The sequence below is a fragment of the Clupea harengus genome, chromosome 5 (assembly GCF_900700415.2).
Source record: "Clupea harengus chromosome 5, Ch_v2.0.2, whole genome shotgun sequence".
Classification (NCBI taxonomy): Eukaryota; Metazoa; Chordata; class Actinopteri; order Clupeiformes; family Clupeidae; genus Clupea; species Clupea harengus.
In genome coordinates this window covers 28878780-28896188 of record NC_045156.1, presented here as the reverse complement: position 1 = coordinate 28896188, position 17409 = coordinate 28878780, and the positions used below count along the sequence as shown (strand labels likewise).

Sequence of the window (17409 nt, the reverse complement as noted above, 5' to 3'; positions counted from 1 at the left end):
GGTGTGAACTGGGATGGGTGGAATGTGCAGACGTACGGTTTTAGGGAAAGGATAAGCTTAAGATGGGCAGTGCGTATGTCCGTGCCGCTCCACGTCTCTGCCACCTCACCTCACCTCATATCACTAATGTCGGTTGTTAGTAGTTTCTACTGAAATTGAGACACAAATACGAAGACCTGTACTAGGTTCCTTGGAAGAGGAATGTGTTTCGCCTTGGTGCAGGTTGAAAAGAAAAAAAGATGTCTACACAGTTGCAGGCAACTGTTCAAAAAATTAAGAGGAGTCGATACAAGACGTCTACAGAGCAAAAAACGAGAAATGAACGTGTCTCAACAATATTTTTTCTTTTCCCTGAGAGATGGTGAACTCTCATGGGGGCTGACCTGTCAACAGCTGCTAACGCTCATCTTATTTCAGCCATGCAAAATGGGACAGCATCCTGTACCATGGATTAATAAGGTATAAAAATCCAACCGTTAATAATAATAATAATAATAATAATATGTAAGACCTGTCCGGAGGCCATCCTCTTGATGCTGGCTGCTACCATAATGAATATTGAATAAAAAATATCGAGTACAACTGTACCAGCAGTAAGTTTATCTAGACTGTTACTGACAAAAATAGAACTAAAACATCTGAAAGAAAGGCTACTAAAAGAATGAAGATTGAAATGTCTAAACAATAGATACCAGCTATTTCCAACATGCATCAGTAAGCACTAGTTTTACCCTTCAAACCATAGCTACCCTACCAAAAGCACAGTGCCTGGGGGAACACACATATCCAAAAGGATTCCAAAATGCCCATGTGTAGAAAACAGTCTGGTTGTCAGCACCAACCAGAAAGAAAAGTGAAAAAATGTCTCATGTCTGAAGCAAGAGATGGCTTGATTAATGTCCCACTCCTTTCCCTGCAACATCTACTGGGATGATGCACCACCACACCAGTGCAGTCGGCACTCTCAATGTTTGGTATTTTTGAACAACAGAAATAACCTTCAAAAGAGGAAAGAGTCCGATGAACATACTGAACATGAGCTATCCCACTCAGTGGTGACGTGTCATCTCAGTCCCTCTATCAATAGTGCAAATCAGACCAGACCAGACCCTCCTTCTCAAGTCCACACATGCACAGCCGGGGGGGAGGGAGCCAGGGTGCATGGGACTGCACACGAGGGGTGGTGCATGGGTGGTGCATGGGACTGCACACGAGGGGTGGTGCATGGGTGGTGCATGGGACTGCACACGAGGGGTGGTGCATGGGTGGTGCATGGGACTGCACACGAGGGGGGTGGTGCATGGGACTGCACACAGGGTGGTGGTGCATGACAACCAGAAGTCCAGATCAAATACTGCCATGAAAGAACTGCTTGTTCTTCGACTAAAGGTTTCGCATCAGAAGGTTCTTTGGTAACTCCAGCAGGTCGTTAAGAGGCAAGCTGCTAATACCTAGTTCAAAACAAAATGGTTCCTGCATGGTTTCTTTCTTTCTTTTTTTTTTTACACTGTGGGCAATGCTGCATATGCCAAGCAAATGAAGGCAAACATACTTCAAAAAGAAATGAAAAAGTAAGGCAAAAGACAAGAAAAAATAAAACACACAAAAAAAAGAAAAAACATAAAAAAATTACAGATGAAGCACCTCCTTTTTTTTCCCCCTCTGTCTTATGTACACAGCTATACACTAGCAATGCTGTCCGCGCCGCGCTGCGCTAAAACATGCACGCATGGTTTGTCAGAAGCCAAGGCTCACTGGGCGGGGGGCTACAGGGTTAAGGTTGGGGGGGGGGGGGGGGGGGGATGGGCTCTGGTCTGGTCCTCTTTCAGGAGACGACTGAGGGGGAGTGACTGTGGTTGAGCATGTGGCTGCTGGGCGAGGACTCAGGGCTGCCGGTGGAGCCGCCCTTGGCCTTGATCTGGAGCCAGGTCTCACCCAACGCCTTGGCAAAGTGGTCGTCCACCGAGCCGGTGATGGACACCGAGTTGGTCACGGGCTCCGGCTCCTTGTAGTTCTTGCCCAGGCTGCGGCGGAAGTGCTCCTCGATCACAGGGTCACAGGCCGTACTGTTAGCTATAGCAGAGAGAGAGGAAGGAAGAATGGGTCATCTCAATGTAGAAGAAACCCTTAGCACTAGAGAAGTGGACAGATTCATATGGTAGATAATAAAAGTTCATAAAACAAGAGAGTACGTCAGGAAGTGTTTTTTTTGTGTGTGTGGAAGTTACACAACTCAATCTGGACTTGATTAGAATCTTCCCCCGTGTGCCAGAGCACCAGAACTGAAGATCTCAGAGCGCCGGTCCCAGATGGGATGTGAAACTTCTTTTCCCGTGACCCTACACTGACCTGTGCTGAGCTCCAGTGCCAACAGCAGGCCTCTGACCCCACTTATCACTCATCCCTATGACTATGTCTTAAGGCCCCTACAGACTACGCGTAGATGGCGGACGTGCAGCGATGTCGCCACCAAAGGCCATGGAATGGCAATGACATTCGGCGACTTACAGCGGTGGCAGGCAAACTCATCGTAGGCAACGCAAAAAACGTAACTTATCCTAACTCTGAAGTGACGCGATTTAAGCGACTACCAATGGGAGTAAAAGATACCATTCACAGACCAGGACTGAGTTCCCCAAACAGTTCTGAGAAGGAAACAATGTCCACGAACATTATACTGTTAATTGTTGTATCAAAAAGAAACTAAATGTGGGTCAAATGTTTCCAGTTCACTGTTGATGCATGTGAGTACAGACTAGCTATATGTTTATCCTGTATATGCTAATATCGAGCAAGCTAGTCTATTGCTTGTTTCACTCAGACACTTTAACAACGGGGGAAACATACACCCACTAGCGACCAGCTACAAAGTGATGGGCGAGGAGCGAGTCGTTTTGATGTGTATGAGGCTTTGGAATCGCATTGTCTGTAGAACATTTCACTCGGGCAGTACTAGGATACTTCCTTCTCAGATGGAGCCACCTGTCCGTATTGACCGGCAACAATTTGAAGTTGTTGGTAATTATTTTAATGTCTGTCACAACTTCAGGTACCTAAACTTCTAACGTCTCTTTGGTGTTTGAGTCTGGAGAGTGTTCTCCAGAGGGGCTTCAGAGTGGAGAGAGTGGCTACTTACAGCTGGAGGGTCTCCTGTAGTTGGGGGCCAGGCCAGAGGAGCAGCCGTTGTGGGAGACGGGGCAGTGGGAGAGGTTACAGTTGCGGTTGTTGGCCGGGGCACAGGTGATCACAGAGGGCCGATTCTGCTCAAACAAGGAGACAAACAGGGACATGAAGAAGGAGACAAACAAGGACATGAAGAAGGAGACAAACAGGGACATGAAGAAGGAGACAAACAAGGACATGAAGAAGGAGACAAACAGGGACATGAAGAAGGAGACAAACAAGGACATGAAGAAGGAGACAAACAAGGACATGAAGAAGGAGACAAACAAGGACATGAAGAAGGAGACAAACAGGGACATGAAGAAGGAGACAAACAAGGACATGAAGAAGGAGACAAACAAGGACATGAAGAAGGAGACAAACAAGGACATGAAGACTAGAAGAGCAACACCTTTTGAGCTCCTGCACCACTACAGAAACATTTGAAAAAGTAAAAACACACACAGAGCATTTTTAAAATAGCCAACAGACTATTTTGTGAAGAAATGTAACTGGTGAAAGAAATAGGTGACTAGTGTGTCAATAAATGTGCTGCTTTCAGCTTCCTTCCTGCTGGCGCACAGTTGAGCCTTTCTGTGGCCTGGTCTTCCTGGAGGCGGTGTGGTTACCTGCTGGCGCTCGACGGGGCTGACGTTGGGCGAGAGGACTAGCGAGCGGGCGGCGTCCAGGCTGTGTTTGGTCAGTGCGAGGGGCTGGTCCATGGCCAGGCTGGGCATGTGGCCGTACAGGGACCCGGCGTGCAAACTCACGGCCGGCACGGAGGCTCGCTCCGGGGGGCTACGGCTGCGCTCACGGGGGTCCTTGCGGTAGTCCCCATTGACTGGTTTACCTCTGTGGAGACGGGCAAAGACACACACACACACACACACACACACACACACACACACACACAAGGGGAAGGTTTGTTAGTGTGAGTTTCCTATTGGGGCAAGTGCAGGCCTGCTTTCTCCTATTAATACTGTGATTCAGCAGGGGCCTGGTGTTTGCACGGCTGCTTGATAAGGACATTCTGTGTGCACTGGGCACTAACTCAAGCTCCGCACGGCTATGAATATTCACCATGTTTACCGTGCGAAGGGGACAAGCGGGAGCACAACTTTTCTAAGTATGAAGCCCAGGGACAACCATTTGAATTGAGTTTCTTTGCAGGCTTTTCATGAAGGAAGGTTGGGTCAGTTTTCAGAGAAGGAGAAATGGCCCTCCTATCAAGTAATGGGAGCCCATGGACCTCCTCCAACTGACTTGAAGGGAACACAATTCTCATACTCAAACGTCAAAGACCCGAACAATTGAACCAGTGTGCGTCAGTTCATTCACAATGAGCAGTTTCCAGCTTAACAAATCACATCCTTCTACCCTGTTTTCTCAGGAAGAGCAGGGAGGTAAATACAACTCCAAAAACGAGGGCTCCTTCTCTCCTTCCCGCTCTCTCTCTCTCTCTCTCTCTCTCTTTCTCTCTCTGTCTCTCTCTTCCGCTGTGTATTCCACCCTTCCTGAAGGAGCTGAGTGCGTCTGCCAGCAGCGAGGAGAGGAGGCCCTGTTTAGGGGGGAGTTCTCCTCTCCTCTCCTCTCCTCTCTCTCCCCCTCTCTCCTCTCCGCTCCTCTCCTCTCCTCTCCTCTCCTCTCCTCTCCTCTCCTGGCTGCTCGCAGCACTCTCGTCTCAGCTTCACAGGAGGAAAACTTAATACCCCTTCCCCAACCACATGCTGTAGCAGAGACCAGAGGACAGGCAGGAACTGGGGGCTGGGAAAGGGGCACAAAACACAGCCCCTGATTAGTTTACAATGAGCTTTGTGTGCCTTCTAGGGGGTGGGAGAGGAAGGGAGGGGGGGAGGCAGGCCAACAACCAAATTGCATCTTTAAATCCCCCTGTTCTGTATATGGTTAGCCATGGTAGACTACATCAATGAGGGACTGTCCACTGAAAACATGAAGTTAAAGATTTTACAATGGACCTTGCAAACCTCCTGGGGAGTTTAAAGGCTGCTTTCTCCGTTCCGTACAGGGGAGTGCGTGCGGGAGAGCAGAGAGGGAAGATTTGGTTAAGTCCAGCCTTGTGCGCCCATGGTCCTTGAAATAGTCTGTTACTAGGCAACTACACTGGCAAGTAAAGCATCTGCAGTACACCGTTACGTCCACCGGAAATGTCTCTCCCACAGAGACAAATGGGGTAAGCTGGACGGGGAGAGAAACTCTTTTTATTGCACAGACAAGAACAACTTGAGCGGAGAATAATCCCAAAACCTTTCCCCCCCCCAACAAAGGTTCATTTCACAAATGCTCCCTCCAGTTTCTGAGAACTTAAACCAGAACTTTTTTGGAAACTTTGGTTTGTTTTGACAAATCAAAATGATGGAGCAAAATAAACTTTGAAGAACAAGGAGCTGAAAACAAAAAAAAGTAAGGTCTATGGGCTTACTGCATCAACTCGATGAAAAAAAAGACGCTGCATTATTCAAAGAACACATTTCTGCACAGGGAAAACACACTTTGAGAGAGAAGCCACTTGCTGAATCGGGTGTTAACATCTACCTCCTTAAATGTAAACAACTACTGCCTCATCGGTCCCATGCAAACCCTGCGCTCAATCCCCCTCCCCAACTCGTGTGGAGTATTAATGTTGTTGTATGAATTGCGCGGCAGAGCGCCGTTTAGACATGTTCTCTCTGGGCTGGACGACACTCAGATTCAGTTTCTCCCTCGGGTCTTTAAGCAGCTCTGCCCAAACAGCTCACAGCAGAGAAGAGAGAGAATGGGATGATTTAGGATTTAGAAGGGGGGGATGAGGGAGATAGGGGGGGAAAACCCTTCTTTTTTCATAGGTGTCTTTATATACACTGGCTGTTAGAACAAGGGTGAAAGAAGACTAAAGCTTTACATGAAAATATGAGGCTTCTGTCCCCTTTGCTGTGATGATGGATAAGGGTTAAGGGGGAATCTGTGCTCACTCAACATTAATCCCTTTCAGAGAGCATGAAGACAAACCAGCCTACTCCTACACGGACGCCTCAGTCCTGGAGAGCAGAAAGCAGAAAGCAGAAAGCGGTCTGCTTGACAAAGAAACATCAATCATGGGGCTGGGGGTGAGGGCTGGTTGAGGCCACACCCTCTTTGTTGTAAAAGTTCTGGGACTACTACAAGTGGCCATCTGCACACTGCAGACTGCAGCTTCAACTGGGCCTGCACATCTATGTGGGGGTATTCCCAGCCTAAGCTTTTCATTTTATTGCAGCCCCATTTTATGGGAACTGAAAAGTATATGTATATCGTGTGATTGACAGATTTAGCCTGGTCTTATAATTCACAGGAGCGCCCTAAAGAAACAGGTTTTTATTCATTTTTAAAAAAAAAAATTTACGAGGGCTTGGGTTATATGCAGCGTGCAATTAGTGGTGAATCTTGTGGCATCTTAAAACGGCTACACAGAGGGATCTATTAATTTGAAAATTGGACAAATCCTCTCTGTATAGTATGATAAAAGTCACATGACTTGCACTATATGACCATTTGCCCATGTCTGCTTAAGGCCCAGTGTGGAGCAGCTGTTCCCATGCCATTTGGTTTGGCTTTCTCCTCTGAGGAGCCCATGAGGCTTCTCTGGTGGCCTGCAGAAGACACACACAAAAGGGCTCGCCATTCTAAAGCCATACTTTTGGCATCTCGTACTAATGACGTCTGTCAAACGTTAAAAAAAAAACTCGCCTAATCAGTCTGAAGCCTGCAGTTAGATATCATAAAGATGGCTATAGTAGCAGCCGTTTCTCACTGTTGAAAGAAATCAAGTACGCCAATAAAAACAAGAGACATTTTCTCACAATTGTGTTTCGCAATGGCTCAAGGGGGCGGGGAGGGAGAGGGGAGGGAGAGGGGGGGGACCCTGACTACAAATCTTGGCAGGCCGTGGAGTTTTATTTCTTGTTCAAGACCCTGGAACCTCACCCTAAGAGATACAGGAAACATCTGGGAGAGATCAGGCCATGGAAGGGCCCCAACCACAAGGATACAAACACAGCCCTGTGCAGCCCGTCCCCCTGGAAACCACATGCTCACTGACGCTGGGTGTCTCACGCTGGGCATCGCTCGTGATTTCTGCTCTAGGTTCAGATTCTAATGAAGTGTGTTTTAAGTATTACTTTAGTACGGTCCCGAATGAGGAAGACACACACATCCAGCTACACACAGTAAATGTTTGGACCGGCTACATACTGCTGAGATGAATGGGTATTTTGACGCCTTTTACTCATGTGAGTATTAAGACTCTGAGGAAACTAATGGCTTGGGTTCATAGATGTATTTGTTTCTCTAGCAATGAAACATCCAAATGCCTGGTCCGCCATGAGCATTGCAATTAGAAATGACTAATTTCTTCTTTTTGGCAGACAGCGTAATTCACATCAAAGTGTGCGAGCATGAGTCGGGAATAATGATGTTTATACAGACAGTCTCCCTCGCAGTGGCCTCGTCTCCAGACTAGTTTTAGTGAGGTTTGGGTTTGGGGCAATTTCATTATTTATAATCCTGAATCAGCTCTGTTATGGGTCGGGCAATAACAGTTCTAAGCTTATCCTGAGCACCCAAAGGCCATGTCAAGGATGTCTTGCAGAAAGGACTGGGAGAACAAGGAAATCCAAACTAAACAGTAGCCCAACCCTGTAAATGTACTCATGTAATAAACTCCTCTGATGTTATTTACTTGCAAATACAAGACAAAGGGCACTTTGATCCTCTCATCTGGAGGTGCTGACACTCGGACCCTTGCTAATTACGCTGCTGTGAAGTCTTTAAGTGCAGAATCGAAGTCTGAGCATACCAACAGTGACTTCAGTTGCAATATCAAAGGGATCTGCATGAAAACAGTTATGCACTTAACAACAGAAGAAAAGGGTTCCATGTAAAACAGCAGCAAAACTATGATTTCATCTGGGCCTGACCACTTTGGCACAGGCCTGCCTGCCTGCCTGCCTGCCCTCCCTCTGTGCTTGGCTCTGGGATGGAAGCCATGAGAAGCAAGAACTCTCAAGGTTCCCAGCAGGCAGAGCGGAGGACGGCCGAGTTCCCCACTTTCTACGAAGGGACCTTTTTTTTTTTTTTTTTTTTGGGCTGTTGTTCTTTTTTTACGTCCACCGCAGAGCGCCCAGCACCGACCAACGCCACTCTAGGGGGAACGCCAGCACCCAAACATGAGAACAATCGCTGATCTACAAACGAGGCTCCCGTACTTTAATCTGAAAAGCTTCTGAGATAGGAAGAACAACTGCTTTTCTGGTGTGCAGGTGGCTGGTGGTGGGGGTGGTGGTGGTGGTGGTGGTGGTGGGGGGGGGGGGGGGTTCTGGCTGGGGTGGCTGACTGAAGTGAATGGGTGGTGTGTGTGTGGGGTGGGAGGTGAAGGGGGTTGCTTCTACGGCAGTGGGGGCGTCTCCACGGGGACAAGCCAGAGCAGGCTTCCAACACGCAGTGGGTTGACAGGATAAGGGGCCCTTTGTTTTCAGACAGCGCAGTGAAAATGAGAAAATGGCCCCCGCCTGACATAGGCCCTTCTCCCCCCACAGACACACTTTGCAGAGTTATGGCTCTCTGTAACCTCTCGAAAAGTCCCCTCGCCCATTCTCTTCTGTCCTCCACAGAAAAAAAAAAAAGAGCGCACTAACGTCGGCAGCTCTCGCGATGTGACTGCAGCGTTAATGCTGTTGCGCAACGCCTCATTTGTGCCCACACTCACAGCACAGAGAAGCGGTTGCGTAAACACCGGCTTGTAGAGAACACCTCGCAAAAAAAAAACCCTCGTGGGTTACAGAACATATAGCTGCACATTAAAACTTACGGAACGGGTGAGTGCAGCTCTTACAAAGAACCCCTTCAGGAACCAGAATGACCGCAGGCTACCCCAGAGGTACTGAAACCGGAGTGCTTCTGGAGTGGGCCTGAGTGGATGAGAATATCGTTGAGAGGGCTAACTCTCTGGACAAAAGACAAGAACGGGAGCGGGGAGCGGGGAGCGGGGAGCGGGGCGGCCACCCTCCCCCTGTTCAGCCCGGGCCGCTGCAGGGCTTGCTCTCTGCTCTCTGCTCTCCAGAAGCGCAGCGCCATAATAGTAACCTGAGCCTCTGGGACTGCTGCCCCAGTCTGTGGTGTCAGGTGGCAGCTACCTATGCCCCCTCCCCTCCCCTCCCCTCCCCTCAGTCAGGCTCTTAGTCTTTCACTCGCAGGAAGATTCCGCTACAAACATGGCCTGTGGAGCTCTTGTAAAAGCCCAGGCTCTAAAGTTAAATAAACTAGTGGCCATTAGTCAGAGAAAACATACAAATTAAAAGTTTTAATATTGTGGAAATGTTTCACTTGAATCTTCCTGTTGATACTCAAGGCACAAAAAAGGTGCAAACACACAAAAGGCTTCAACAGCCTTGTGAATAATAATGTGTTTTGCCTTGTGAATAATAATGTGTTTTGCCTTGTGAATAATAATGTGTTTTGTCTTGTGAATAATAATGTGTTTTGTTTGGATAGGGCACCAGTTTCCCTCTCTGTACTTCATATCAAAAGATATTTGTGTTGTTTTTTTTTGCTGAGGCTGGCAATTTCAGTGCATAATGTTTCTCCCAACACAAGTACAGGCTTTGAGTATAACACAATAGTCAGGCGTGTGTCACTCCCACTTGACAAACGCATCAACAGTGACAATTTCATAAAGTTGAATTAATTTACACTGAAACCACGGAGCACATGACCGATCGAGGCCCCGTGGCATATTTAAAACACAATGAGCCGGGCCGCTGAGGGTGTTGAACACAAACACCTCCAATCGTGCCTGCGGTGAGCCGTAACCCTGCACACAAAGTGCTGACGCGGCTCGTCTACGGGGGAGAGCGATGGTTCTTCTAACGCAAGTAGCCATTGTTTCCGCAGCCCACTATCCCGCCCTGCCTATCTGCAGAGTTCAGCCAAGCCGTGCGGTCAGAGTGGCGTAGGCCCGATCTGGCCCCGGTTCAACCTCAGGAAAAGATGATCCCACTCGTGTGGCCAGCGTGTTAAACTCCCGTGACCCGGGGCTTTGGGCCTCTGTCACACAGTGGCAGGAGACGGTAGAGAGGGGATGACCCCCTTGACTGAAATAATAATAATATCGCTGCAAAAACACAACTCAAATAATATTAATACCCCAACAAAAGTAAATAAACAGAAAACTGGGAATAACTGGGTATGTATCTGGTCAATGTGTGGGAATATTGCAGTGAAAAAAAGGGGGGGCTGGTCTCGTGATCAGTCTGTTTACTCCAGCAGCTCTGTGCTAATCGAAGACAAGCCTGGCCTGGCCTGGCCAGAGGAGAGAGAGGGGGTTTCACAGGCACAGTGATCTGCTCTCCATCCCCTGGGGCCCAGAACTAGAGGGAAGAAGACCAGGTAACCCCTAACCAGAACACAGAGACTACAAACTGCATCCTAGTCCCTTGCTCTCCCCACTACTCTCCAATAACAAAAGTTTGATCCGAACTGGCCAAGTGCGCAACACAACAGCCGCGAGGACCGTGGAATGCTGAGCCAGGGAGGGCAGTGCCAGGCATGGCAGGAATCCACAGCCTGTGATGCGCTGAGGAAGAAGAGTGCGCTGAGCTGAGTGCGCCCATTATTCCTCAGATCGGCTAACACTTGCGTCCTAATTTGTGCCACGCATTCCCCCCCGGCCTGTGAACTCCACTGGGCCTACTGCGACTGTCACGGGGGTGAGTTATCCGACACTAAACAGCCATGTCTGTGGTCCTATGACTCAAGGCAGCAGCCCTCGGGAGCTGGGCTGGAATGCAGGGAATCCACGGGGCCCACAGTAATGGCTGCCATGGGGTATGGGGTATGGGGTATGGCCAGGCGCTTGCAACTGCACCGAGGGCTTCCTGCACAGGGAACTGGAATGCCAGGAATCCCAGACTTCACCACCACCACCACCACCATCATCACAGCCCTGTACGCATTCACAGGCCTTCCCCTTACGGAATCTGAGGGAGCTGCTGGGATACCTGCAGAGAGGCTTGACATTCCAGGCCAAAACAGCAACCTTGCAGAAAACCTCCACGTCCTGCTCTAAAAAAGAAAGTGCTCAATGGCAGAAAGTAGAATTGGCCAAGTGTTGCATAGTTCACATTCTCAGGCAGAGTGCAAAAATCTGGGTCAAATACATGTTGGTGGTTTCTCTTGAATGCTTCTGTTCATTTAGTGTTTCATTCACTGTTCAAAACTGAATTGGCCATGTTCCACATTACAGATGTATGACGATGTGCTGACACATAATGATACTTTTCCATAAGCATTTGTCGGTCGTGTAAACCTTCTAAGGTTGCCATACCAGGACGTCCCTCTCCTATCTGTCAGAGTATGAAATGGCAAGCTGCTGAGACGAGTTGCGGAGCTCTGAGCGCTGTGAAAAAAAAAGTCAGGCGTGACATTTATGGGGCTGAGCTTACAACTAGGGGTGGGAATCTCTTGGCACCTCACGATTCGATTCCGATTCAGAGGTCAACGATTCGATTCTAAACCGATTCTCGATTCTAAACCGATTCTCGATTCTAAACCGATTATCGATTATCAATTCTAAACCGATAAAACGGTTATCGATGCATCTCAATTTTTAAAACATTTGAGTTTGCTACTTAGAGTCTCAAATCACTTCCTACTTTGTGTTTGATAAATCAACAGATCTATTTTTTTATTAGAGAAAAAGTTTTTCCTTGTCACAATTATGACTTTCTATGAACAATGCAATAATCGATGCAGCTTGCATTTCAACACAAAATGAATATGTAAAAAAAAAAAAAAAAAAAAAAAAAAAAAAAATATTAAATTTTTTTTTTATTAAAAAATCGATTATGAACTTTTCTGAATCGAGACAGAATCGTTCTAAAGAGAATCGAGAGAAATCGAAAAATCGATTTTTCCCCCCACCCCTACTTACAACTGTGCGGCGAACAGCCGGCTCATCTTGGCCACGTGCTCGGTGCTGCAGTCCAGGTCGTCGTGGGCTGGGTCCCCGCTGTGCTTCCGCTTGCTGGGGCTGATGGGAGGAGGGCCGGTCCTGTGGTTGCTGACCGCCGAGGAGAGAGACATGGGCTGCATCCTGGGCTCTCCTCTTAGGGCGGCTTCGCCTGCACAACAACACAGAGAGGAGCACAATGTCACATCACAACGTCAGTTTCGTTTATTTACACTGCTTTTTTTTTTTTACGCTGAGTTTTTTTCAATGCATTGGAGACATTAAAGAGGGGGGGAGAAAACACACAAACACAAACACACACACACACACACACACACACACACACACACACACACACACACACACTCACACACTCACACACACACGGCTCTGTGTGGGAAAGATGCAGATCACTGGAAGTGAAAATTGCCAAACTGTTGGGAACTCAAAAGGTTGAAACAGCATCAAGGCACGAGTGCATTAAAACTAATGAGTGCCATTTGGGCCTCTTAATCCTTGTGTTCTGCGTGTTGGCTGGGGGTCCACAACAAAGCGTGTGTACCAAAGGCACAGACAAACCTCATCCAAAAACTTTAATTAAACTCAGTGGCTGATTGGAACTCCCATTTCATGTGGAGAGTTCGCCCTGCTTTTTACAAACCTGCTCTGACGCAAACAGCTTTTTTTCAGTGACTGCTTAGTTCGCAACTACCCGCACGCCCCCCCCCGCCCCCCCCTTGCCTTTTAAAGTGCTAGAGGATAATTAAATCTATGCTACAACCGCTACCAAACAGAGGGGCCAGCTGTTTATGGCTCAATTCACAGGCAAACAAAAAAAACAACACACTAATGCCATGCAAAGTAATGAACAAGTTCCCATAACATATTGGAGCTGTTACAAATTTGGACATGGGTGTACACTATCTCTAAAGCCAGGGAATCAGCCAAAGCAAGTAAACAGTCCAAGGTGGATATCTGTAGAGTGGCACAGTAGCACGCAGTGCATGCAGAGTGTGAACTAAGGGGGAGGGAGGCAGGAAAATTACAACTGGCAGCCACTGGCTACTGGGTGTTTCCACTAGCGAGGAGGTTTGCTAGACCCAACACAGCGATTTGACTGAACGCATTTACTGGGACACATTCATAGGGGAACATTATATCTAAGTCAATATTAACAGAATAAACCGGACCTTTTTTTTTTGGGGGGGGGGGGACCTGCAGGAAAATAAAAATCATGGCGCTACTTGAGGTATCCACAATCTTGCAGATTAGTCTTCAGTCTTTTGGTAGAAGTTGTTGACCTACTACTGCTCCTCCCTACCGTGGTCTAAAACTGTGCTGAAATACTGAAAAACAAATGGAGGATTTCAGACCCAACGCTTCCAAGGTGATCAAAGCAGCACTGTGACCAAGCTAACAACACACACACACACACAAAACAATGCTCCCCCTCTGCCCCCTCAGACAAACAGCGTGTCGCGAGGTGTCTTCAGAACAAGCGGCCTATTTTCCCTCCACTGGCATGTTTCTACTCGTCCGCCCTTGCTCCATGGCAACAAGGGTATGACATCATTGTTTTTGGCAGAGGCCCGGGCTCTGTAATAAAGACGAGACTGTGGGCCATGGTGGTGGCACTGCATTTCAGCCATTGAGGCCAGAGTCCCTGACACACGATAGCTTATCTGCTCTCTGCTTTGAGAGTGAGCCACTCCAAATGTGTGTGTGTGTGTGTGTGTGTGTGTGTGTGTGTGTGTGTGTGCGCTCCTACACTATCGTAAGAGAATGAGTGCGTTATCTCTTACTGCAAGACTAATGTAGTTTATTGTCCCTCAGGCCAGACAGATAAGACATACTATAGGAGAGAAAAAGGGAAAATGCTAAATAGGCCAAGAATGGAGCGAGTCGGAAAACTGCCACTGTTCAGCTGCATAGTATCATGTGAACAAAGAGAAGTCATTCAGGAGTCATTTTACACGAGTCATCGCGCAACATTTTCACATCCTCCCCCCCAAACTCCGGTAATGCCAGGTTAAAGGTTTTAAAGCAGGATACCAACAGGTATGGTGCCATGCAGACAGAAGGCCAACACAAGGCTTTTAAAAAGGGAAAACTGCCCAAATCAGCTTCCAACTCCACACCAGTGCACACAAAGACCTCCCACGTCCAAGAGCTGCACAAAACAGATACAGCAGGGATTTTTTTCCCCACAGAGCAACTAAAAGGATCCCTTCTCTTTCATACTTGTTGCATTTCACACTTGGTGTGTGTGGGGGGGGGAGTACAAAGCCAAACCAACAGAGAGGCTTCAGCGCTGCCAAAAGGAGGAAAAAAAAAAAAAAAAAAAAAACTCCTGGTACAGTAACTTTTGCAAGGCACATGCTGAGCCACAAAGATTACTATCTGTGTCGGGACAGACGCGCGCTGATGTTTGATGTTCTGAGAGGCAGTCATTAAGTGCAAAGCGATCAAAGGCAGACCTCTACTTGGGACATCAAACGTGGAGGCAGGAGAGATCAGGTTACGGAGGTGCACGCCTCCTAAACCCCCGTGCCCCCGCATCTCAGAGTGCTGCTTTAAAGAGCTGAACATAAGCACGGCATCCGCTGCAAATGATATTTTTGGCAAACTCCTTTGCTGTAACCCGAACCCCGGAGCAAAAGGAACACCTCCGTTTAAAAAAGACGTCTGAGGGCCCGGCTTGAATTCGCTCAAGTCGGATGTTGGCAGGACAATGGTCTCCTTTTAGCATCCGTGTGTTTTAACTTGTCTTTCTGTGCGTTCACAATGCCTCGCGCTTGCACCCCAATCCCCTTTGAAATAGAAGGAGGCATAACACATTCAAAAAAAGGAACATAAGGTTGGAAGAGGAACTTCCAGCTCAACAATGAGCTTTTGTGTGGTGTGATGTTTGCATGAAAAAATATGGGTTACTAAACTTTCTTTCTCCACACACACACACACACTCTCAGTCCCTCACTGTATTGTTTTTAAGATTAGCCATTCAGTCTTCCTCCCCGCTCTCTGTCTGCCCTCCACACACTCAACCCAAGCTTGTCCTATTGTATGACTGAGTCGATGCGGAGGGATGGGGGAACATGTTTGGTGGAGGTGACAAGATATCAAACTTAATATGTTGAGCAGTGTCTCTTTCCACCTCTGCCCAATGAGAGGAGTGGACCTCCACATCCCTCTCTCGCTCTCTCTCAGCCTCTGAGACTTAAATTAAGCCCTCCAGCAGACAGGGGTGCCGGGGAGCAGAAGAGCAGGAGAGTTTAATTTAAGTCTCAGACGCTGAGAGAGGGATGTGGAGGTCCACTCCTCATGGCAGATGTCACCACAGCATGCTAGTGTGTGAGAGTGGATGGCTGTATTGGGATCCAGGGCCCAGCCACCACAGCATGCTAGTGTGTGAGAGTGGATGGCTGTATTGGGATCCAGGGCCCAGCGCTTCTTTTGGCATCTCCATACAGCAAGCAGAGAGAGTGCAGCCTCAACTCAACTCACCAAAGAAGGTCAAAGTGTTGAAAATACGCATTACAATACACTTCTACACCATATTCTGTGAATATAATTTCACTGTCCGCCGCCATTTGCAGTGTCCCAACAGTCTAATGTAACTGGTGATAGCAGAGCTTCAAGGTTGGTCTGAGAGAAGATTCTCAAATCCAATCTTTAGCATACAGTGTCTTTCCAAACCACTGCACTGGAAACTGACAACATTGTCCAAGAGAATGTGCGCACAAACCTTCAAATACTGAAAAGGAGTTATGGGTGCACATGTCACCTCTGTGAAGCCAAAGTTGACATTAAACGGGTCTATTAACTTGTCAACATTTATGTCATTGCAGGTCATCAAAATGAAGGCTATAGCACTTCTTTGCGGAAATATTTCTCGATAAGTCTCTGAGTAACCTGGCGAAAGGCACCCTCTCCACTACTTCAGAAACTTGATACAAAGAGCAGAGACGACACTGACTGATTAACCAACAGACCAACAGGCCTATTTATAGGAATGATGCACTGCTTCATGCACAGAAGCCCAGATAGGTTAGCCATGTGCTTGACGGGCAATTCTTCGGAGCCCATTATAAATAGCTGAGAAGCCTGTCGTGCTCTGCCGATTGTGTATTTCCAGCCACTGTCACTGGGTCACGTGACCACATCATCCCACATCCCACAACCCCCTCCACCTTCACCCCTTCCCCACCCCGGAGGCCTGAGGAGCTAGCCTCAACGCTTGCACCCGGAGAGTGAGAAGCACAGGAGCACAGGAGCTGGGGAGGGAGTAAGAATAAGGCCTTCAGAATAGATCCGGCAGGTCGCCATCCAAGCCACGCCAATCATGCCTGCCACACATTTGAGCTGGGAGTTTTTCCGTCCGCCGAGGCCAGTTATCTTTGGAGGGCTTCAAGGCTTATCATGGAAACATGGGTGAGTCACTAGGTTCCAGGAGAGGGGACCAAAAAAAATGTTTTGCAACTGCAAACATGCTATGTCACCGTCAGAAGAGACAGGAAGGACAGCTTTCAGATCGATCAACTTCAGTCTGATCAAGCCTAGATAAACTTTATATCCATCATGTCATTTCCTTTTATTCACTTATTCTGGTGTAACTATTTATGCCGTGAACAAATCTCAGTCTCTGACATGGTCATGGCAGACAATCATTTCCCTTCCAAGTAAGTCTGGCCTTAGGCCAAGTAAGTTAGTCATGAATATGAGTGGACCTCTGCCCCCCCCCCCCGCCCCCAGCGCACTGGCCGGGTGATGTGAGATACATGTGCAACACCAAGAGTCCTGATGCACTGAGCCTCACCTGAAGGGATCAGATAGAAGCTCAGGATATACTGCAAATGCATCTGGCCTTATCAGAGGTCTACTACAGCATCACGCATGGCATCAGAATACCACAGCTCTATAGAACATAGAGAGAGCGATGGGGAGAACTCTAATACCACAGCTCTATAGAACATAGAGAGAGTGATGGAGAACGCTAATACCACAGCTATATAGAACATAGAGAGAGCGATGGGGAGAACTCTAATACCACAGCTCTATAGAACATAGACAGAGTGATGGGGAGAACTCTAATACCACAGCTCTATAGAACATAGAGAGAGCGATGGGGAGAACTCTAATACCACAGCTCTATAGAACATAGAAAGAGCGATGGGGAGAACTCCAATACCACAGCTATATAGAACATAGAAAGAGCGATGGGGAGAACTCTAATACCACAGCTATATAGAACATAGAAAGAGCGATGG

The 17409-nt window shown here is 47.8% G+C and overlaps 1 protein-coding gene across 5 annotated transcripts in view; it reads right to left on the bottom strand.

The window, feature by feature from the left end:
- Positions 1–1237: 1237 nt before the first annotated feature.
- Positions 1238–17409, bottom strand: part of vgll4b (vestigial-like family member 4b) — a 36930-nt gene continuing 20758 nt past the window's right edge. For 4 of the 5 annotated variants that reach the window (XM_031568449.2, XM_031568451.2, XM_031568452.2 and 1 more), the window contains 4 exons: positions 12125–12314; positions 3792–4014; positions 3137–3260; positions 1238–2073 (listed from right to left, as the gene is read on the bottom strand). In XM_031568449.2, coding sequence (XP_031424309.1) covers positions 1826–2073; positions 3137–3260; positions 3792–4014; positions 12125–12314 — 785 coding nt within the window. In that variant the 3' untranslated portion in view covers positions 1238–1825. The remainder of the gene's footprint in view (positions 2074–3136; positions 3261–3791; positions 4015–12124; positions 12315–17409) is intronic. The other variant, XM_012833040.3, reaches the window with a different exon arrangement.